This window comes from Schistocerca serialis, chromosome 3, assembly GCF_023864345.2.
Source record: "Schistocerca serialis cubense isolate TAMUIC-IGC-003099 chromosome 3, iqSchSeri2.2, whole genome shotgun sequence".
Taxonomy (NCBI): Eukaryota; Metazoa; Arthropoda; class Insecta; order Orthoptera; family Acrididae; genus Schistocerca; species Schistocerca serialis.
Window position 1 is genome coordinate 312264626 of NC_064640.1, and position 25371 is coordinate 312289996.

At 41.8% G+C, this 25371-nt stretch overlaps 1 protein-coding gene across 1 annotated transcript in view; it reads right to left on the bottom strand.

Annotated features, from left to right (window-relative positions):
- The window catches only part of LOC126470118 (KN motif and ankyrin repeat domain-containing protein 3), a 400202-nt gene that overhangs the window by 103640 nt on the left and 271191 nt on the right, over positions 1–25371 (bottom strand). Inside the window, exon 7 of the mRNA XM_050097722.1 lies at positions 3387–3471. Within this exon, the coding sequence (XP_049953679.1) occupies positions 3387–3471 (85 nt within the window). The remainder of the gene's footprint in view (positions 1–3386; positions 3472–25371) is intronic.

The following is a 25371-nucleotide window of genomic DNA, read 5'->3' on the forward strand; positions in this document are numbered from 1 at the left end:
TACAGGTGTCCAAATTAATTGTGAAGGAACCTGGAGGTCCAATCATGACCCCGAACCACTGCCTGTCACTGATGATGATGGAACCACATCAATGAGCATTGGTTCGGAATCTGACTGTGCAAGGGATCTGGCACCTCCGGGATCACCAAAGCAGCCGTGACCTGATTCTTCTCCTTCTCCCTATCATCATCATCGTCATCAGCTCCTCCTCCTCCTCCTCCTCCTCCTCCTCCATATCCTTTGGTGGCCGCGATGCATGTGAGGGCCTATCTGAGATGAGCATGAGGATAGATGAAGAGTGGGCAGCCATGGTACCCACAGGTCGCGGTTCTTTCGGCCACTCAGCTAAGAGAGCAGACAGGTGAGGGACTGCAGCACACGAACGAACTTGTTTTAATTGGTTGAGGCCTCGTGCTAACCACGTATGTATTGGCTCATTAGCCCACTGAGGGGTGCTTAATTCTGTACTGTGATTGTTTTTCTGGAAGTGTTTGTTGTACGTTAACAGTGGTACAGGGCATTGTGGATTGGTTTACTGAAGAAGTGTTGGTCGATATCCACCTCGTTTTTGGGTTCACTGAATGCAGTGGGAGAGAGGAACTAAAACAGAGTATGGAGAAAAAGAAAAGCAGTCGATCGTGATCGACTGGTGCTCTTTTTTCTCCATTGTCTACATTCAACGATCGCTGCGCACAATATGATCATATGGATTCCACATATGGATTCCAATCTAATTAAGGTTCAAAAGTGTTATGCCAGGCTGTTTCCGCTGAGACGGCAATAATATCAAAATACTTTTGCATCTGAGGGTTGTTGCATCGTACTACATTTTGTGTTGTATATTTTCGTGATTGGATATTACAGAATTTTCCACTGTTGTGAAGGTATACTATCTGATCAAAAGTATCCAGAAATGTATTAGTGAACATTAATACAGAATGCGTCCATCGTTCACCTTTATATCGGCATGAACTCTCCTGGGAACAATTTCAATGATGTATCTGAATGTCTGTGGACGAATGACCGCCCATTCTTCCTCAAGAAACCAAGCCAGAGAAAGAAGTTATGTTGGACGTTGGAGTCTGGAGCGAAGTCAACGTTCCAACACATTCCAAAGCTGTTCCTTTGGGTTCATGTCTGCACTCTGGGCAGGCCAGCCTACTTCAAGAATGTTATCGCCCATAAACCATTGCCTCACAGATGATGCTTTATGACATGATGCCCTGTCATGCTGATACAGTCACTGTCTCTGAACTGTTCCTCTACTGTACGCAGGCATACATCAAATCTAAACCCTTCCATCGCATTGCCACAGGCAATGCCGTGATTCATAACTCAAAATCACTCGTCTCCAATCATCCACTGTCCAATGCCGTCGATCTTCATATTATCTCAGGTGTCAGTTAGCAGTGAGTACAGAAATGTATGGCTTATGATAGGTGTTCGGCGATTGCACCCCATTCTTTTTAACTCTGAACGTACAGTTATTCTGCTACATGGACTGCTGGTAGAACTTTATAACTCACGAGTGATTTCGTCCGCAATGCTCGGCAGTCCCTGTCCGTTAGCACATCAGATCTGCTTGGTGTTGGTTTGGCTGTGGTCGTTCCTTCGAGTTCCCACTTCACAGTCACTTCACCAACAGTCTACTTGGGCAGATTTATGTGCACAAATGCACTTGAAAATAAGAATAAATTCTCGAAACGCGCTGTACCGTTTTCATTATTTAGATTTAGAAGGGATGAATTTGTTACTCAGGTGACATCTACTGACAAGTCCACGTTCGTAGCCGTTCAGCTTTCCTGACCGACCCATTTTGCTGTTACTGCTTCTGTACTGACAACAATATTCCTCGCCTCCTTTTATACTGGCGGGACCGCCTCTCCTGACATTCGTAGTTAATTCTGCGTTACATAGGGGACGATCGGATAATTTTGCTAAAATGGTGTGTTTCAGCAGAAACAAAGATAATTGTGGCGATAACCAAATAAATCACAGTTGCATTATTACTTTGTAATGGACCACTGGAGACCACGGGTCCCTGGGACCAAAACATTCGAACAATTGTCAGGAACAACCTCTGAAAGTTTGTAGATGGCTCCCTAGCTCACCCAGTATAACTTCGCTGTGAGTAACCTGATATAGAAATCATATACCTATACGGAAGTGTTCTCACGTCGTATACTGAAATATCTGTAGGATTTGTGTGCCATGGTAGAAGCGCTGCGAGCACTCTGGCCTTCACAGTCAATTTGGACGAAATATACAGTGAGAGTAATGGGATATATCATTTCGGAGTGGATTAGAAATACTCAATGCGATCGACTTCTGGTAAATCGGGTGCCCACTAAACATTATCAAAATCCCAGCTATTTTCTTCGAGCTGTTCCTGCAGACGGTGTGCACGATGGCGAGGTGTATTGTCGGCTTGAAAGATATCACACTATTTTGAATAATCTGCAGTTTTCCCCGTGCACCAAACATGATCACTATTCAGGAAGGCAGTCATGCGTTTCAGTGCAAGCATTTTATGCTCTGATCGTTGTAACGTGCCACGTATAAAGCAATGAACGGTCTATGTTATGCACCATGGATACGATGCAGGATAGATCCGGTGTCTCATACAATTACCACCAAAATCCCACATCCCCACCCAAGCCTTTCAATAATAAAACAGTAGCTCATTACACAAGCAGACCTTTCTTCAGTCGAATGTATCTAAACAGTCAATTGGCGAACTTCTTGCAGCAGGCTAGCGTTTTAACTGATGAGTCGCAAGAGGTGCAAGTGATGTAATGGATGCCTCCTGAAAACCCCAGATTTACCATTTACCCAAGTGGCCTGTGTCCTTTTCCGCCTTAAGAAATTTATGGAAAACCACAGAAAACCTACAACTGAAGTGTCGGACGAGGAGTAATACTTCACCCTGCTGAATGCGAGTTCAGTGCATTAACCAACGTGTCACTTCACTTGGAGAGTACGAGTGTGCGGTGTATGTTGAATCACATGTATGTTGTTAAATAGACTATTGTAGTATTGGGTGCAGATGAACTTCCACAGAGCTGTATCTGTCAGCATGTAGAGGCTGATCTGAACACCACGGTGCCTTACTTTTCTTCCGTCCTTTAAACTGAAGTACAACGGCATCCAGCCAAGTAACACCAAACTGTTGTGCAACTGACAGGTTCCTATTGAGTGCATTCATGTCGAAAACTGTCTAATAAATGTCCGTTTAGCCCATTAACTCTATTACGAATTAAACATTTAAGTTATCAGTCCCAGAGTCTGAGCTCTGAAACTGTACCTTCATATAGGCATTTTTGTCATCCTTTCGTGTACAGAGAATCTAGATGCAGCTAACACGAAAAGCGATGTTTTTATAGTACCTGCAACAGGCTGCGGTCTCTGTCTCTCGCGATCAGCTTCAGCGAGCAGCTTGCGTTTCTCCTCCTTCAGCACGTTCAGCTGCACCTGCAACACATACACATTCGTCAGGAATAGCTACTCTGCACGCCTATTAAGTGTGATGGAAGGGAGGGAGGTAGGTAGGTAAGTGGGCGGTCCCAAATGTTGCCAAGGTTGTTTTGACTACGCCGCAGAAATTTCGCTGGGAAGCCCTTACACGTCCTCCATACAATCCTGATCTCTCTACATGCGATGTCCAAATTTTTGGAGCCCTGAAGAAAGACATTCGTGGCCGTTGACTTGCTTCGGATGAAGATGTGCATGTCTGGGTGTGGATCCAATCATGGTTCCATAGGCAGCCACAAACATTTTCCCATGAAGGCACTGACCGTCTTGTCTCACAGCGGGATGAATGTATTTAACTTTAACTATTACTTTTGAAGTAATAAACAGTTTACTTACATTTTTTTCTCGTTTACATGTGACTGTCTCATATACATGGGTGGATTGGATGCAATTTATGATTTCAGTTATGGTTACATACGTGTTCCAAATCAATCCTGCAGGGAATGCGTGTGGAAGTAGGCTTATGGTGCATTGCGATTCTTAAAAATTTGGAGATAATGCGAATAAAAAATTGTAGAAGTCAGTGTATGGACGTCTTTTGGAAGAAAAGAAAGCAGTGGAAGCGGAAAAAGACACTACAGGCACAAGAAAAGAACCTGCGGCATTGTACTCTGTATATGGCATGTTTTATGGTTTATATTTAAATAACAACTTTGTTTCATTAGATTGTGTCCCACATATTTTTATGTCTAAATTCTAACTTTCACCCTACTCCTGTTGATAATTTTTTTAGTACACACAGTAATTCAATTATAAGACTGAAACAGGTAATATTTACAAGCTGTAGATTGATGATAACGAAAGATTTTGCACTGAGTTACTGTTATTAATGGAACTTTTTTGTGTCTAGTAAGTAGTAGGACAACGTTCGTATGGGTGCATTTTATTACTGGGGGTTGCCTACAACAGGGGCAGGTATGCACTCAAGGGTGAACCTATTGTTCTCCTTTGATTGACAGGTACTTAACCTATTGTTCTGCTAAAAGGATCCTTCCTTTTGATTGACAGGCACATAACCTATTGTTCCCCCACCCCTCAAGAAACCTTCCTCTCACTGCTACAGGTACACTTTCAGGTCTGAGTTATTGGAATAGCCCCTCTCACTCTCATCAGCTTGATTGACTACTTAATTAAATTCATCAATTAATTAACCTCTCCCCCTCTGGTAAACACCTCCCCTCCCACCATACTCCCAGAAATTGGCAGGAAAAAGACTCAGTTGATCAGTCATTTGGAGGGAATTCGTTTGCAGGGTGTGGGATATTATTTAAACACTTTAGACAATGTAAATAATATTATTTAATTATTTATGGCAGTTCATGGAATATAGTTTATTTATCTAGTTAAAGAATTTGTCCAGAAATCGATTGCTGTGTATGGAACATTGATTATGTAAACAATTTATGGGATTCTAGACAGTGTATGGAATATATGGAAATAGGTGGCTCTTTGGTGGAGAGGAAGGATCTCATAACAGGAAATACATTGTTGATATATAAACAATTCAGTTAGTGGGGGTTGGATTTATCTTGCTCATCATTCTCTGCTGTTTGGAAACACGTAGGTCTTGTAAGAAGTAATTACATGGGGCAAACATGTTGCATAACCCAATGTTCAGCACTGTATTCTGGGTGTCTTAACCTAATGTTTGGCCCTTTATCGCACTTAACCTATTGTTCCGTTAAGTGGTTTTACATGTCACCCCCATTTTCTTAAACTTTGATATCAAATTAAGTAATTAATTATGTCCTCCCACCATTTTCTGGTACGCTTTTCGAATTTCATTTCTGGTGCATTCTTCTTTGTTGCCCATTCCCTTAAACTATTGTACTGCGTTTTACATAAAAATTATGCAAATTAACCTAATGTTCTGTACCTAACCTGCTGTTCTGCTCCATGTCACCCACTCACACACACCCTCCTCTTAAATATTGTACTTCTAAAACCACGTTGATATAAAAAATGTGCCTGTCAATCAAAATGAAGAATCCTTTTAGCAGAATAATAGATAACGTACCCGTCAATCAAAAGAGAACGATAGTATAAGAACCTGTCAATCAAAGGAAAGCAATAGGTTTGCCCCTGAGTGCATACCTGCACCTGATGTAGGCAATCCGCACTAACAAAATACACCTGTACGAACTTTGTCCTGCTACTGTAGTATATAAGGAAAAAACAAAGAAAACTATAATAAAGTTAATTAAAAAGTAAGTTTCAAATATGTTGTAAAACTTCCTTCCAAAACTAAGTTAACGGAATCTTAATGAGATCAATTATGGCAGTTATTTTATAAGGTGATGCTATTGTTAAGGTACACTTTGGAAACTAATTAAGTGATTATGATTTTATTATACTATCCTGCTTCAGAAGGTAATTTATATTAGCTACATTTAGAGAACTAAAATCAATATCAAATAAAGGATTAGGTGCACCACTTGTACAGAAGTGATTAAAGTACACGCTGTATCGACAACAGCTACCTGTACAGTTACCATTTACACTACTTATTTTGAAATAACTAGCATCTTTCCTCCTCCAGTTGAGATTAAAAGGAAAATAATAATATGCCCATGATACTAATGATCTCTGGGAAATTTTCTCGATGGTAATAATTATTTCAAGACGAGTAGAAGATCGGCAGGCGGACTTGAGAGAAGTGATTTAATGGATGTAATTACTAGCTAGCGTCTGCATTGACCATTGCTTTGCATCCATACTGCATCCCAGAGAGCATCAAACTAAGTGTCATGTCGCTAAACTAGCTCCTTCCTTCTGCTAAAATCGCCGTTGTACGGGACAACAACAAGTCTTGGGTCAGCCCCTCAGACCTTCATCAACACCGGCTTTACGGAAGGTTCCCTTGAAACTTTACCTGATTTGTGATCAGAAGGATTATCACGCTTGCTGAGAAAAGTCAAAGAAAACTAATACCCAGTGCGGAGAGCGTCTTTGCTCAATATCTGCGTTCAATCCTCCAGCGACAAAAACTAATGGCCTGATTGCGGGCCATGAAAAACAATTACATGCTATCCCACAGCCTCAATAGTTTTCACTGTCACCTCAAAAATACACAAATCTATACCATTCATCACTAATGTCATAGTATCATGAATGCCCGTGTATGTTCGTAGCTTGCAGTTGTTTCCATCTCAAAGCAACATAGCACATTCGTTCTCCTGATCATTCGCATATCACATCGTGTACTCTGACTTACTCCATTAAAACTTATTTCACTGATCTATCGACCAAGGCGAAGCTTCTTGCAGGATTCTAGGCGACGTCGCGTATTCGTTTCTTTCGAGCTGTGGTTTGTATGCAGCAGCAGGACTAAGAAAACTCATTCATATCGCCTGTCTAGGACTCACTTTGACACTGACCTATGTCTCTGAGTTGCAACGAAAATCCTCTGCAAGAGTTGACAAGGGTGCCTGTCGATTGATTATTGTTTCATACTGAAAGAAGATTTAGAGTGTAGCTTCCCATCGACGACAAGGTCATTAGAGACGAAACACAAGCTGACTGGGGCAGGTTATTGATCTTGTCCTTTCGAAGGAACATCCAGACATTTGCCTTAAGCTATGTACATAAACCACTAACTCATGATGGCTGAACAGGGACCTGAACTCCATTCTGCCTAATGCGAGTCCGTTGTCTTTATCACACCGCCGCCTTGCTCATTATGATTTCGTTCAGCACATTTTGGAGTCAGGTAGTCATCGCCAGTTGATTTCCAAGGCCTTCCACATAAATGATTGCTTCCACTTCATATAGTACCCCTAATATCAGACCTGGTCATATGTAGCTCCTATGAACACTTAGTCTGAGTGTCGTTACAATAAGTCCCTTTCGAACACTCTTATTTCTATCTTTCTGTAGTTTCATTCCGACAAAATAAAGAAAACGTCTATGATGTTGACCCTTACAAGATGACCTAATACTCCCATAGGTGAGTAATTATTCAGCAATGTACAACATTCTCTTGTGATCAGTGTCACTTTCAGTGAGCTAGCTGTGAGAATTTAAGAGTGATTTCTCTGTTTTAATATTTTTTGACTTTCCGCTCCACCGATTAAGCAGACACATGAATCATTTCAATACATTCGCTATTATAAATGAAAAGGACCAAACTGTTGTGGTTCTAAAGTATTAATTTATTTCGTTGACCCGTTTCCGGCTTACAAGCCCATAATACGATTGACTATCGTCTCAAAGAGAATGCAATACTGGTGAAAAACATTGAAAAATTTCATTAATTGCAATAAATTAATATTTTATCCAATGATGTGTTTATGATTCCGATAGTGACGAGAGTGAAAAATTCGGCCTGTGGTCTCGTTTGGTACAGAGCTGAATGACTCGTATTTTGATCACCATTCCTTATTTACTATGGTCATCACTTGTTGTACGTATCATATTGAGCTCACCACGGGTCGACCCTCTATGGACGAAAACAAAGTGTAGCACGTCGTTATGATGTAACCTAGTATCAGCCTTTTCTTTGCGAACTTGGTTAGGTTTACCTTCCGACAAAAAGAAGTAATAAATGGTCTGTTCAAACTGGAGTGAGAAATCACCCAGATCCAACACCTAGATTAGTTAGCATGGCAGTCAGAAGCTTATTTAACAGACAAGCAAAATCAAAATATATTATGGCCTACCTAGACGTTCCACCAACCACGTAAGCACACTAAATGTTTAACAGTAAACATGCATGTTGAGCTTGATAAACACATTAGAAGTGTCCTGTTTGACACTGTCACGTCGTTTAAATATCTGGGCTTAACACTGTAAGGCGATATGAAATGGAGCGAGCGTATGAGGACTGTGATAAGGAAGGAGAACTGTCGACTTCGGTTTACTGCGAAAATCTTAGGGGCGTGTGGTTTAGCTGTAAAGGAGACTGCATATGGGACACTATCGCGACCTATTATTGAGTACTGCTCTAGCGTTTGGGATCCCCACCTAATTGGATTAATGGAAGACATCGAAGCAATTCAGAAGCGAGCTGCTAGATTTGTTACCGGTAGGTTCGAACATACGCAAGTATTAGGGAGATGCTTCGGGAACTCAAATGGGGATCCTTGGAGGGAAGTTGACATTCTTTACAAGGAACGCTATTGAGAACATTGAAAGATCCGGCGTTTGAAGCTGATTGCAGCACGATCCTACCGCCGCCAACATACATTTCGCGTAAGGACCACGAAGATAAGATACGAGAAATTATGGCTCATACGGAGGCACATAGGCAGTCTTTTCCCCTCGCTGTATGTGAGAAAGGATCAGAAAAGGAAACAACTAGTAGTGGTACAGGGTACCTTCCACTATGCACCGTTGCTTGCGGAGTATGAATGTAGATGTACTGCTGGCATTGATACTTCACAGACAATTATTGAAGGCAATATCTCTTTTAGAACAGTACTTTTTCCCTGAAATTTACTTCCACGAGTGAAGTGACCGCAAACTGAAAAGAAACGTCTACACCACTTATGAAAATAACAGAAACAACGCGATAAAGATTGTGGAAACTGCAATATGATTATATTGAATTTTATACCATAGATTGGGTACATGGTTGGTTATACATACCCGTTATGAGTGCACAGCTGTATCTGGTTTTTCACGGAGTCCTCCGTATTGTGTGAAGACCCAATTTATTGAAATCACAGCTCCTAAAACATCGTGGCATGAAATCGAATACTGCATAGGTGTGTTGAAACTTACTGAAAGATTAAAACTGTGTGCAAACAGGGACTCGAATTCGGAACCTTGCCTATTCCGGGCAATACAGACTCACCTATCTCTTCACAACTCACTACCTGCCGTCACTACTTCACTTCTCCCAAGCCCTTTCTCTACTACTTTCTAGACTTCACGGAAGCTCTCCTGAGCACTCTGCTGGACCAGCATTTCTGGGAGAAGGTCTATATGCGCAACTTCGAAACTTCCTGGAAGATTAAGACTGTATCAAATTGGGATTCGAATCCGAAACTTGGCTTTCTCCTATCTGGAAAATCACATGACCTATATGGGCGTCCACAAAGCATCAGCAAAGGTAGCAGCAGTACCGTGATGACCAAGCTGCCGACCAGACATTTCGGTTCGGTAGATTACCTGCCAGGTAAACGCGCTGGCCTGGAAATTGGCGGTATCCGTCGCTCTTCGAAGACTGATAATTTACTGACACATGCGATCGCGCAGTGTAATGAGGAGCAGCACTTCTGGCTTTAAAGTCTCCCTGTTCCAGTGGATGCTCTTCAGACTGTCTGCATCACGCAGAAGTCCGGATGGCATTTGTACCCAATGGCTCTCTAAACTATAAAACTTTGAATTGGTCCACTATGCCGCCCAGTAATGAAGATTGTCGGGTTGTCGTAGCCACGGCAGCGTCAACGCGTATGACGTCTTTTATAACTGGACAGGTCGAAGCATTACTTGTCCGAAAACTTCATTTTTCCACTCAGAAAGCCAGCGATGGTGTTTCCGGGCCATAATAGTACGAGGCATTTGTCTTTTCTGAATAGTAGAAGCTGCTGCATTAGAGTTCGTATTACCAAGCAAACCTGGGCCCAACAGTCGGCGGTGAAGACATCACAGTGCTTCAGCGCATGGCCGATACTGTTGAAGCTGGACGGTCCTTCACGGCCCTCCCGTATTATAGTCACATTAGGTGGCACAGTACCTGTTCGCCGCTTGTAGTATCTTTTTCTATCCATTGGTTCCACAAACACGTATCAAGTATCGCTAATGAAGTATCATGCCCTGTGTGAGCCGGCATGTCATAGCCTGACAAATTCATTTTCCAGGATTGATATTACGTCCTACGGCGTAACTGAGGCAAACTGGCACTTGTCTTCGCGTTTCCACTTTGGCGGCTGTTCGCTTACAGAAACTGGTGAAACGCTGGCCTTTATGATAGCACAAGAAAAATTGCTGCTAAGACTACATGTACACAGTTTCGTAATAATCATTACTTGTTATGAGAACACTGCTGTGCTTCCATGTAACTACCGGAGAACAACACTAAACTTTTGTTTTAGCAACAAAGTTTGTTGCCCGAGTCAACGAGTAAAATCTTCAGTGTTTACATTGGGTTCGACTGATATGTTCAATAGCCAATGGATAATTTTTGGCCCAACTCAATGTTAAAAATCTTGTGACACAAACCTCACACAAATGACGACGCGTGTTGCCATCTAAGATTTTACACTAATATTTGACTGCAGTACACTTTATTCTTAGCTTTACTATGAATCTACCAAGTCTGGACTAATTCAATTTTGGAACCTTTTCCGTACTTGAAACAGTCATGAAAACGATGAATCGCTAATAGGAATAGTTACCGAGTACTGTGCACTAAACCAAGACCATAACACAGAGAATTAATATTCCTGGCAGTACTTTTCGCCCATCTCGAGTCCAAGATTAAGTAACAGTCCGTTATACAGTTTTAATCTTCCAGGATGTTTCTAGGTAGTAGTACTTTTCCTTTTCGCAAGCTAAATTCTACACCATGGCAAGTAATGTGTTAGCGAGGCAAACATTTCTTCGTTCGGGATAAAGCACAAGGGAAAGTAACAAAACAAAAAAAAAGGAGAACTAAATTAAAATAGAAGCTCATTCCCTAATTTAACGCACAGGCTTACGTGTGTTCACAATGCGAAATAACGTCAACGAAGCAGAAACATCCCACAGATCAAGTGAAAGCACTTGGGTATTCAGAACAACTGAAGCAAAATAATTTGAATAATCGCATTGAAGAACTGATCTTCGCTGTTGTTGAAATTCAGATGTTTAAGATGCTCTATCATAATTTTAAATAAATTTGAAGATATAGATATATCCACTCATCTAAAGATGAGAAATTTACCGAGAACCTTAACTGAACGGACAGTCCCGTAAACTCCCAGAAACGACAACAGAACCGCAAAACCATCCCACCTAACCAACAGACACCATTAAAATACATTGTTAGTGAGTCAAGATCTCTAACGTGCTGCTCACAGCAAAGTATATCAGTATAAACGATATTTTTAACAAAACTGATGACTGTAGAATATAAAAACCCAAGTATCACAGAATTCACTTACGTAGAACAAAATTATGCTGTGCACCTAAAAATATTAGTAACCGTACAGAATACTACAATCAACTGTATAGCAAATCCTACATCACATTATACTCAAGTGACAAATGTCATAGGATAGCGATATGCATATTTATAGACGGCGGTAATATCACGTACACAAGGTATAAGATTGCAGTGCATGGGCCCAGCTGTCACTGGTACTCAGGTGATTCATGTGAAATGGTTTCCTACGTCATTACTGGTGCACGACGGGAATCAACACCGGAATGGTAGTTGGAGCTAGATGCACGGGACATTCCATTTGTGAAATCGTTAGGGAGTTCAATATTCCGGGATCCAGAGAGTCAAGTGTGTGTCGGGAATACCAAATTTCAGGCATTACCTCTCACCACAGACAACGTAGTGGCTGACGGCCTTCGCTTAACGACTGAGAGCAGCGGCGCTTGAGTAGAGTTGTCAATGCTAACGGACAAGGAACACTGCGTGGAATACCAGCAGAAATCAATGACGGACGTATAACAAACGTATCCGTTAGGACAGTGCACCGAAATCTGGTGTTAATGGCTAAAGTGCGCGTCATATATCTTGGCGGCCGAGTTTAGGTTCGTTCTGCGCATCTGACGTCACAAAACACAGTCAGCCAATGAACAGAGAACGACGTTGCCACATCTCGACTGCAGTGCAGAACACGGACGAGTGTCTTCAGTTTTAGAAACGTTCAGTCATAAATAAAGTAATAGAACAAAAGCAATGTCTTGATAGCAGACTTTCTTTTATAGAAAGTTTGGAAAAAGCATTCTTTATACCAATTGCTTCATATTCTATTAATTAAACCAAACAAGCAATAAGACTCCTAATTCAGGTGATAGCAAGGAAAGGTGTTTGTTTCAATCTCACGAACTGCTTTTTCGCAATAAACAACAGCGGTAATTGTTTATTTCCTATCGTACTTCGACGAAGCGTGAGTAATTCATAGTCATACCAACAGTGTTTATAAGTAGTTGCATGAGGTGTTAGACTCCTTATGGAGTTACACTGTCTGATGAGGTGAGATAGCGGAACAGTTAAGGTGTTGGGCTGCCAAGTGAAAGGTTATGAGTTCAAACCTTGTGTGGTGATTAATATTTTCTTTATTTAAAAACAATATTGGAGTGGCTTACTTCACGAATTTTATTCGTTTGAACGAAATTTCTAGTGCTTTGCCTCTTCATTAACTTTTTCGCTGCTGCAGACACGTGCTCCCCGCATTCCGCGCTGTGTGAGATTTTGTCATCACTGCACTTCTCGCCTGTGCAGACACATGGTGTTCCCACTGCTTTGACACACTTATCATTCGATTTCCAAAAACTATTTGGCCAAAAAATTTGATTTTTACACGTCTTCTTGACTGATACCTTCCCCCCATAAATGACTTAATTTTGTTTTGATGTGCAGCATTAAATGTAGTAAACCATTGCACGAAATTTTGAAGAGTTTGCAGAGGTAAAAGTCCATAGCGTATACTTTCCGCATGGTCGATTTTAGTTGCCACAATGTTGAGAATGAAATGTGAACAAGATACCTAAATTTCATATAATATTTACTGTATAACAATATCTCATTTAATTTAAGTACCACATAGGTGTCGTATGTAATATTGAGAAATATTCCGTCTTTCGCGACTGTAATAAAAGTTTTATTTACACACGGCGCGTTTGGCTTTATTTTAAAGCACTTCCATCGGTGAAAGGTATGGCACATACACAATGGTATTCATGTTCTATTTCTTGTTTTTGTTCCACAGTCGCAGTTTTACCAATGGTATTGAAATATATCCCTCTTCTGCAACTGTAATAAGCGACTTATTTAGACCAGACGCGTTTCTCTCTTTTGAAGCATCATGTATTTTGAGTCCTCCATTGCCAAGTCACCTTTCGTAGTTTTGTGCTGCGGTAGCACAATATTCAACGTTTGTGTTGGCTCATCAGTGTTTTAGCAAATAAATGCTGTTTGTATGTGCCACACACAAAATTATATTTGACATAGCTCTGAGCACTTCACTGACAGACGGTATATTCAAGTCCTAATGTTTTTGTAAGTCCACAGTTTTGTTTAATGTATTTTGTCTACTTCCTTTTGATTGATTGAAGTGCTTTAAAATAAAGCCAAACGTGCCCAGTGTAAGTAAAACTTTTGTTACAGTCGCGAAAGGTGGAATATTTCTCAATATTACATACGACACTTATGTGGTACTTAAATTAAATGAAATATGTAGGTATCTTGTCCACATTTCATTCTCAACATTGTGGCAACTAAAATCGACCATCCGGAAAGTATACTCTATGGATTTTTACCTCTGCAAACTCTTCAAAATTTCGTGCAATGGTTTACTATATTTAATGCTGCATAATAACTGCGTTGAACATCGAAACAAAATTAAGTCATTTATGGGGGGAAGGTATCAGTCAAGAAGGTAGGTAAAAATCTAATTTTTGAGCCAAATAGTTTTTGTGGAATCGAATGATAAAAGAGTGTCAAAGCAGTCGGAACACAATGTGTCTGCACAGGCGAGCAGTGCAGTGACAAAATCGCTCACAGCGCGGAATGCAGGGAGCACGTCTTTGTAGCAGCGAAGGGTTAATGCGGCCGTGGTGGCTTTACTTCACGAACTGCTCGCTCCCCCCTAAACGTAAGCTTGCGAACTATGCTATACTATGGCGCTGCTTCTATTGGCGCGTGCGTCGTGTGCAACTGGCAACGATCTCCCGCGTCTAGGCGGGCATGCGCGAGCCGCCAAGATAAAAGAATTGAACTATAGTGGCAGCAGACGACTGACGCGAGTGCATTTGCTAACAGCACGGCATAGTCTGCAGCGCCTCTCCTCGGCTCGCGACCGTATCAGTTGGATCCTAGACGACTGGCCGGATGAGTTCCAGTTTTGGCCGGTAAAAGCTGATGGTAGGGTTCGAGGGGCGCAGACCCCACGAAGCCATGGATCCAAGTTGTCAGCAAGACGCTGTGCAAGCTGGCGGTGGCTCCATAATGGTATGGGCTTTGTGTACATGGAATGGAATGGGTTCTCTGTTCCAAGTGAACCGATCACTGACTGGAAATGGTGGTTTTCGGCTACTTGGACACCATTTGCAGCCATTCACGGACTTCATTTTTTCACACAACAATTGAATTTTTATGGATGACAATGTGCCATGCCACCGGGCCACTATTGTTTGCAATTCGTTTGGAGAACATTCTGGACAATTCGAGCCAATGATTTGGTCACACCGATCGCCCTACAGGAATCCCAGCGAACATTTATGGGATATAATCGAGAGGTTAGTTCATGCACAAAATACTGCACTGGCAATTATGGATGACTATAGAGCCAGCATTTCTCATGATTTTGCAGGGGACTTCCAAAGACTTGTTGAGTCCATGCCACGGTGAGTTGCTGCATTGCTCCGACACGATATTATGATATATCCCATGACTTTTGTCAACTCAGTGTCATTTGAGATTTTAAATCAAAACTTATCTGTGTCCCAATTCAGCCTACAAGGTTTGTGCGACAACGCTGTGCTTGGCGGTAATGTAATTAGACTGTGCCACGAGTCTGTATTAACTGTCGTTGTTGGCTACGATGCCAGTGTCTGGGCGCAGATGTTACGACTGGCCAGATTCTGCTACGGTGCTGTAAAGCCTATAGCACCACGTCTCCAGACATTCATGGGCGCATGTCCTCTGGACCTTCAAATACAAAAAATGGCTGCCATCTACTGACTGAAGGAATAAACTATTTGAAAAAATACACGAAATTCTTTGGGAACCGGCAACAAATCCGTTCCTAACACAAAATTTAATATTTGCACACTGGTAGCAGAGATGGAATTTCTCAGGGACATAAAGGCAAAAATTTCTATTTATTCCTGATGTAAACGAAAGCTGATACATTTCGAGCCACATACGGACTGGTTTACTACCATTCCGCAGATGGGCCATATTCGACATATCTGAACAGAACTGGTAATAGGAAAACCACCAGCAGTGACTGTCACGAAGTCGGTACATCAGATCATGACCTATGGGACTCTCCTCTAGTTGTAGGTATAGCGAGGACTGCTAGGCAGGCTTTAAGAGATAAAACTATTTATTACACAATTAAAGTAAACGAGGACTTTAACATTTTAAATATATTGCTGGACCCGACGGGGTGACCGATATGTTAAGGAACTTAGGAACTAAACCCATTCCGATGTTAGCAAATTGTGTGTGTGTCCATCTCAGACAACGGTAGACATAGTGAAGCTACAAAAGACGATGCACTATTTAACTGTTCTCCGAAAGTCAGTGACTCCAGTACTGTCATATTTAGTCGTAGTAGAAGTACTAGTATTAGTGTTAGTATGAGGGCGTACTGAGAAGCAATACCTCCGAGGCCGGCCGTGGTGGCCGAGAGGTTCTAGGCGCTACAGTCTGGAACCGCGCGACCGCTACGGTCGCAGGTTCGAATTCTGCCTCGGGCATGGATGTGTGTGATGTCCTTAGGTTAGTTAGGTTTAAGTAGTTCTAAGTTCTAGGGGACTGATGACCTCAGAAGTTAAGTCCCGTAGTGCTCAGAGCCATTTGAATACCTCCGAATTTTTTGTGTGAAAACTCTTAAAGATTTTTTTAAAGAAAATAAACGTTATTAACATTCTACATTTTCATTCTTCGTGTCTACATATTTATTTCTCAACGTACTAACTCTGGCGACGAACACGCGTTACCCAAAGAGAGACCAGATTTGTTGATACTGTCACTGTAGAATGTCTGACTTTGTTGACGAAGCCGCAACCTCGCCTCTGTTTGCACCGCTTCGGCAGTTCTAGGCGCTTCAGTCCGGAACCACGCGGCTGCTCCGGTCGCAGGTTCGAATCCTGCCTCGGGCATGGATGTGTGTGATGTCCTTAGGTTAGTTAGGTTCGAATAGTTCTAAGTCTGGGGGACTGATGACCTCAGATGTTAAGTCCCATAGTGCTTAGAGCTATTTTTGAACCGCTTCGTCACTGTGAAAGTGAAATCCTGGAAGAAGATGAAAATCGGATGGGGGCAAATCGGGACTGTATCGAAGATAACTGATGACAGCGAACCCAAGGCGTCGGATTGTTGCAGATGTCGCAGCGCTCGCATATAGTCTGGCAGTGTCACCCTGAAGGAGAGGGTACTCCATGTGTGGACGAACTCCTTGAAGTCGTGCATTCAGTTTTCTGAGGGTCTTGCAGTGCCCTGCACAGTTTATAGTGATCCCTTTTCACATGAATTCCAAATTCACCACACCTCGAACATCCTAGAACACTACCAGCATAACTTTGCCTGCTGATGGCATTGTCTTGCACTTTTCTGGCCGAATTCCAGTGCTCGTCTCTTGTTACCGGGATCTAAACGGTGAATCCAGCTTTCATCACCTGTGACAATGTTGTTAGGGAACTCATCACCCTCAAAAAGCAAAAGAAATTATTGACAGATGTCCAGTCTCCTCTGTTTCAATTGGAGGCACGTTTTCTGCTATTAGAAATTCTATTAAAGCACACTGTTTCTAACGAATCGATATAATTACATTACACACCGCCGTGTTGTTGTTGTTGTTTTCGTCTTTAGTCAGAGACTGGTTTGATGCAGCTCTCCATGCTACTCTATCCTGTGCAAGCTTCTTCATCTCCCAGTACTTACTGCAATCTACATCCTTCTGTATCTGCTTAGTGTATTTATCTCTTGGTCTCCCTCTACGATTTTTACCCTCCATGCTGCCCTCCAATGCTAAATTTGTGATCCCTTGATGACTCAGAACATGTCCTACCAACCGGTCCCTTCTTCTTGTCAAGTTGTGCCACATACTCCTCTTCTCCCCAATTCTATTCAGTACCTCATCATTAGATATGTGATCTACCCATCTAATCTTCAGCATTCTTCTGTAGCACCACATTTCGAAAGCTTCTATTCTCTTCTTGTCCAAAGTATTTATCGTCCATGTTTCACTTCCGTACATGCCTACACTCCATACAAATACTTTCAGAAACGACTTCCTGACACTTAAATCTATACTCGATGTTAACAAATTTCTCTTCTTCACAAACGCTGTCCTTGCCATTGCCAGTCTACATTTTATATCCTCTCTACTTCGACCATAATCAGTTATTTTGCTCCCCAAATAGCAAAACTCATTTACTACTTTAAGTGTCTCATTTCCTAATCTAATTCCCTCAGCATCACCCGACTTAATTCGACTACATTCCATTATCCTCGTTTTGCTTTTGTTGATGTTCATCTTATATCCTCCTTTCAAGACTGTCCATTCCGTTCAACTGCTCTTCCAAGTCCTTTGCTGTCTCTGACAGAATTACAATGTCATCGGCGAACCTTAAAGTTTTTATTTCTTCTTCATGGATTTTAATACCTTCTCCGAATTTTTCTTTTGTTTCCTTCATTGCTTGCTCCATATACAGATTGAATAACATCGGGGAGAGGTTACAACCCTGTCTCACTCCCTTCCCAACCACTGCTTCCCTTTCATGCCCCTCGACTCTTATAACTGCCATATGGTTTCTGTACAAATTGTAAATAGCCTTTCGCTCCCTGTATTTTACCCCTGCCACCTTTAGAATTTGAAAGAGAGTATTCCAGTATGCCGCCGTGTTATACGCTACAAATCGGAGCTCTCTAGCGACAGTGGGTTGCAACTTGAGTTAGCAAAGCAGGAATGTCGAGAGAGCAATATAAAACAAAACTCCGTCCGCACAGGCCTTGGAAGGCCTAACGGTACCGACCTATCGCCTTGGCATCCTCAACCGATGTCGCTACTGGGTGGATATGAAGGGGCGTGTGGTCAGCAGATCGCTCTCCTTGCCGCTGTCAGTTTTCTTGACCGCAGCCGCTACTTCTCAATGAAGTAGCTCCTCGGTTGGCCTCGCAAGATTTGAGTACACCCAGTTTACTGACAGCGCACGACAGACACGGACGGTCACCTTTAAAAGTGCTAGCCAAGCCCGACAGCGCTTAAATTCGGTGATCTGATGGGAACCGGCGTTACCACTGTTGCAAGGCCATTGGTGGCCGAGTAAAATGAATGAAATTTAATACCTCGTCCGATACTGATAACACAACAAAAAATTCGAAGGCATTATTTTTTCAGCGCACCCTCCTGTTAGTAACATAACATGCAGTAGTGGTAATTGCTGAAGCAAAATCAAGGTGGAGGTAATAGTAATAGGAAAATTATATGGGTTATATAGTCTGTTATTGTAGCGTATGGTGTTGTAACAGTACTAATAGCAATAGGTATAAAGGTGACTATGAAATTAATCAAGATAATTTGAAATAATGGAAACCAATGGCTCTTTTTCCGTCACAGTAAAGGAAGACCCGACTTGGGGTGGAAAAGATGCCATAGGAAAACTGTATGCAGAGTTGGGTATAGACAGCCATCTCAAAAATTCAGAATCAAACATTAGCAATTGACGTTTTTTTTTTAGAGGGCTCTCGGGTGTCCATCCGGATGCGATCGCTGATGTCCCACGATTTTCGGCGAAAAATTCATCAGGTGGTTCTGATGGAATGATCTGTCTGCTCATTGTCGGTGTTATTTATGTCCGTCAGTCAGGCATAAATAACACCGACAATGAGCAGACAGACCATTCCATATTAGACTTCAACGATCGCATCCGGCTGGGCACCCGATAGCCCTGGAAACAACACATACGCCGGGAAAGCCTCCGATCACTTATTAACAATTGTCATCTTTGGAATCCAAGTGAGATACTCTGTATATGCACTGATTTACAATCTTTGATCCTTCAAACATTTCCCAGCAACACTTATTTCTCTTTGTACCTGACAGCCGAAAAACAGCCTGTAAAATAATAAATACTGTAGAATATCGCACGATTTCGTGTTTTTTTCCATTCATAATACTTCCTTTGTTATACAATATGTTTCGAGCCCTGTCATCTGTTGGGGTTACAGTTACAAAACACTTCTACTTTGGTTCTGCCGGTAGATCTGTTCTACTTTCCTGGCGTCAGAGAAGTTGTCCTGCATAGCTTCCTGCACTAGCACTCAGATGAAATCAATGCTAGTCCAAAAAAAAGTATGTAGGAAAGATTCTCTGAAAAGTGGAAACTAGGAAAGAGGTCCGCGCTGAACTTAAATTGTGAAGGTGGATGTTTCTGGATAACAGTGCTGCCTATCAAAGATGTAGATCTTGGTTCATGGTCCGACTCGACACTCAGTTTTAATCTGCCTGGAAGTTGCAATACCATCATGTTATTTGCATGAAGAGATTGTGAGACACCAAGAACATCGATAATAAATGGTAGGTCTAGACAGCAGCTGTCGTGATTCAGATTACCATCCCGGGATTTCAACATTCTTGTTTCAATCACTGGAAGTTTTAACTTCTTTATTCCCAGGAAACTCAATCTATATTACATTTATTACCTACAAAACTTCATTTTAGATTCATGCGCTTAGAAACGGAAAATTATTTTCCCGTGTTTTACTTGTTCCTACAGTCATGGACTGTGCGGCTGGTCCCAGGGGAGGTTCGAGTCCTCCCTCGGGCGTGTGTGTGTGTGTGTGTGTGTGTGTGTGTGTCCTTTGGACAGTTTAGGTTAAGAAGTGTGTAAGCTTATGGACTGATGACCTTAGCAGTTAAGTCCCATAAGATTTCGCACACACTTGTTCCTAACAATCAGTGCATATGTTTCTGGGGAGAGGGAAGGGAGAAGGAAACAGAGAGGAAGGAGGGAGATGATTAAACTAGTTTGACTGATGAACACATTGATGAGCCCAAGGCTATATGGTTTTCAACTAATAAGATTCAGTATAATAATTTAACGATCTTTCTGAAAAGCCGTTAAGCTGACAAATATATTTTTCACAAATGGAGATAAATTTCGTTCCGCGAAACTTTGCAGATGTGTAATGTTAGCCTGTAACGCAAAATTATAAACAGTGTGTATTAAAGTTGAAGGTGCTCTAGTCCAATACAGTGTGTGTGTGGGCGACAGCTGCTTCTGAGGTTTGCTCATTTTCACGTGGTTCGTGTTTACGACTGTAATAAAAGAAGTTGTGAACACACTGTAGGCACCTGCACCCGCATGTGACCTTGCCCGGCCTATCACGACAAAATGGTGTTTGCAAAGAAAAGATAAGAAAACTGCCTGAAGAGAACTATATGTAGCATGTTGCAAACTGCACAACGACGCTTAATGTCCGCATTAGTTCGTCAAGTTTTCGTCTTTCTACTTACTAAGTCAACTTTTCCTACGCACACACATTTGCGTGACACGCACTGTTTATCTACTGTAACAGCATTGACTATCCGAAATTACAACTGAAATTCTGTGACAAGGCCACGACTGAAACTTGGAAGTACAAGTTTTCGTTAGCAGTCGCCTTACCACTATACTATCATAACCCTTCTACTGCTTACTTAAACGTTTGTCACTCAATGTTATGTAAAAGCTTTTGTGAAGTGTGATTTTTGTGTAAGAATCAAATGCCATGAATGTCTGCATTGTATCTTTATTTGAATTGATCGTTATTTCCAGAGCCCTTGCATTATGCAGTTAGTATATTGGTACACTATGAACTCTTCGCCACACAACGTAAGGCTGCATGGTGAGTTGTGATGTGTAGAGAGCTCTAGTACAGTTCTGAAGAATGTCGGATTTAAAGCCACCAAGAGCTGTAGACGAAATAAATGTTTGTCCATTATCAGTTTCGATATACCAATCGTCACTAGTTCATAAAATTATTTACATCTGCCTGTATGGTATCGTTCTTAGTGTGGCGTCAATAAAACTAGAATAAAAACTATACTGCGCCACTGAAACTGGCCGCAATAGCGAAAAAGACATTGATACAGTTATATAAACGCAGTCTGTATTTAGATGGAGTGCACTCTGCACACTTTTATTGACGCTACAGAACAATATCGTACAGACTGCTGTAAATAATTGTACGCTACGTGACGATCGGTTGATTGACACTGGTAGTAATAAGGAATTATTTCGTCAGCAGCTCTTGGTTTGTCTTTCTTCAAATATTTACGAGTTGTGTGTCATCGCCTGCGTAAAATATAGTAGTATTTTGGCTGGATTAGTGGTCGAGGTTCGTAATAGTACTGGCACACCAACAGTTGAAGGTTATACACAATTTTTATAAATTGTTATTTTTGCACAATATTTTTGCTAGAAATAAATTCAATCAACGGTGTTCTCCGACACATCACTTATCATCAGTGCTTCCAGCACCATGATAATGTGTTATCGTTAAATGACCGTCAACGAAAAAGTCATTAGATATGAAACTTGTGTGCGGATTGGAGGAAGTTGGGCTAGGAAATCGATAACGTCGCTTTCAAAAGATTCCTCTTAACATTCGACGATCGCGAATCTGAATCGGGTTGGTCCGACGGGATCTGAGCTCTGCTTCTTTTCAGTGCTGGTGCATTGTCTCCCTCGGACTTCGTTTTCTTACTCGCTGACGGCCGTAGACTTTGCAACATTCTGTTACACGCATGTATTTCACAGAATAATCTAAACGAATCGTATACAAAAATTGCCCACGTGCAAGTAGGACTGGAGCAGTTAGGGTTTCGTGCAACTTAATTAGTATGTAAACAGAGAATTCATGAGTTTTGGCTATGACTTTTTCGTATTATCGACATTAATTCCTGCAGGATATCGGTCCCAGCGCTTCCGAGACGTTTTAATTTCAAGTTTGAAGTCAGATAGCAAATGACAATTGGAATATTTTTTCGTGTGATACAATTACAAACACAATTTTGTGTATAAAATGCATGTTTGACCATGAGCTGCTTTTATTTTAAACCAAAGTGTCAACCGGTTTCAGTCTTGGGCCATCTTCACGGATAAAGGTTAAATTGGTTTAAGCCACCACGTTACATTTTTAATTACTTAAATAATATGTACAGCATGTCATGACTATCAATATACGACACAGGACTTTTAGAAGCAAACTTACTAATAATTTACACAGAGCAGTACTGTTCCGTGTACATTTAGTATGTTTGCTTCTAAAAATCCTGTGTCGTATATTGGCATTCATGACATGCTCTACACATTATTTAAGTAATCACAAATGTAATGTGATGGCTTAAACCATTTTAACCCTTATCCGTGAAGATGGTCCAAGACTGAAACCAGTTTATATTTGAGTTTAAAATAAAAGCAACTGATGGTCAAACATGCATTTTATACGTTACTTGACGGCAGTTGATAGTCACCTTCCAAAAATGTTCATAGCAATAGTCTGAATTTTTTCCGTTACTTGTACAATGAAACCTTTCTTCTTGCCATATTCCATGATTATACGTCAACGGGACGTACCCTATAGGTTTTGACGAGTGAGTTTGCGAGTATCAAAATAGGTCACCCAAAAGGCCGTATTCTTTGATTGTACATACTGAGAAGCTAATGTTTATTACACCGCCAAAGGACCATAGACCTTAGTACGTGACATACATTTCAAACTGATACGTCTATCCTATCCTGAGAAAAAAGGGTCTAAACTGACGGACGGGCAGATAGTCTTATAACAAGTGACAATTTTTTTTTCGTGTGATACAATTATAAATTAACACTTTTCAGATTTTTTTGCTTTAGTTTTAGTGTGAAACCTTGCTTCTTGACCAATTTCATGATTCTAGGTCTACGGTAAGTATCCTGTAGGTTTTGATGAGTGAGTTTGCGACTATTAAAATATATGACATAAATGGCCGTGTCTCTTGACTGCATTGACTGAAAAAGTGTACTTTTTAACGTCACAAAGGGACCATAGACCTTAATATGTGACAAATTTCGACTTCATACGTGTATCCGTTCCTGAGATAAATAGTTCTGAACAGTCGGACGGACAGACAGAGGGTCAATGAAGTGATCCTAGAAGGGTTCCGTTTCTACCGATTCAGGTACGGAATCCTAAAACACGCCTGAACACTTTAGTATAAATTCGGTAATATTAGTTACACAGAAACGTAGTAGTAAAACTCTCGGTCAGGTAAGAGGAAAACTAGAATCGAACGCATAGGTAGACGTCACAGTGTTTACTAACAAGCTATTGGTATCATGTTGTGAATAGTTCACACGGTAACATCGATAAACCCACAAAATCCTCTGTTAACCATCATTATTTACACATTTGTAATTACCAGCCTCTGTACACTAAAGTACTTAAAACATGGCTTTTCTTAACAAATCCCTCACACAACAGAAGTAGTGTCCTAGAGAGCACTTTGATTCCTGTCCTTGCTAAGGTTTCCAGCATACAAAAAAACCTGGATTAACTGACGTTCGACACATATTTAGCTCTGACCCATATAAGTTTTTCAAAAGAGTCGTGATAGAGATGTTAGGCTAGGGAACTAAAGAGTGCCACAGTCAGTTGCTAACTGTCTTTCGGGAAGTATAAAAATACGAAAACGAATGCACAGACCAAGAGGTCGAGCGCCGTTGTATTTACCGTAATGAAGCAAAAAAAGGAATAATTCGAAAAGCGTCGAGCAACTGCTACGCCGTTTGGAGATGACGCGCGAGGATTCACGAGGGCGTGAAATGCAATTGGAAAGTGGAAGCGCCTTTGCTACTCACTACAGGTTGCCGCGAGACGCCGGCGCCGCCTCCCTGGAGGCGGCGCCGCTCTGTGGGCGCCGCAGGGGGAGCAGCCCGAGGACGCCCCCGCGTCGGGGCGCCGGGCCCTGCCGGCGTCGGCGTCTGTGTGGTCGTGGCCTGGCGACAGCGGCGGCCGCGCGCATCCTTGGCGAGGCAGAACGGCAGCGGGCAGCAGCGCGGCATTGCTCACACTGCCGCCTCGCGGCTCGCCCAATTCCTAACTGCTCAATGCTCGCTATTGGCCAAATACTGCATAGTGTGGTCGAGCATTCCGTGACGCGCATTTATGACACTCGGAGTGCGAGCGCACTCTCGGCTAACACGAAACCCTGCTCGCACTTCAGCACGAAGTCCGTAGTACACTGAAGTTACTAAGCGGTCGGACATTGCACGCGCGTTCTCGGTGAACACGAAACTCTGCCTGCACTCCAGCAGGAAGTCCACATTACACTGAAGTTACTAGCAGGTCCCACGTTGGCATTGCTTTCCCCCGCCACCATCTTTCATATCTGGAAAGCCTTGCTCTTATCCTCCTGAGTCCTTTTGTAGCATGCGAGCTAAGTACGACTTTTGTTTTCTAGCTCAGTAAACAAAATAAACTCGTTATGCCTGATTGCAGCACATACTTTCAACCGTGCGCCTTCTGTGCATCGCTTGTCTTCGTTCCTGCATGTTATCAGCAGGTGAAAGTGAAGAAAGCGGTTTATCACTTTGTCAACATACTTCGAGAAATAAAGGTAATTTGTTGTCTTTTTTAGTAATTTTGGACTAGAATATACTGCAATATGCTAATACAATCTAAATTACCGAATAAGTAATTGCTTATTTCATCACGACTATCTTTTTTCTTTTGCCTTTCATCCTGTACCTATACGGGGACGGCATGGCTATCCCTCGAGCAGGAGCATGTCCCACGTTGTACAGATGTCAAGAATAGCTGTTTTTATGTTATCAAGGTACACATGTAAGAGTAAAATCGCAATTTGCTCTTAGTTTAGTTAAACAAAGATCATATAAACTTATATTATATGAGCTAATTCACTGTGTAATGGAACAACAATAAGCCGGCCGCGGTGGCCGTGCGGTTCTAGGCACTTCAGTCCGGAA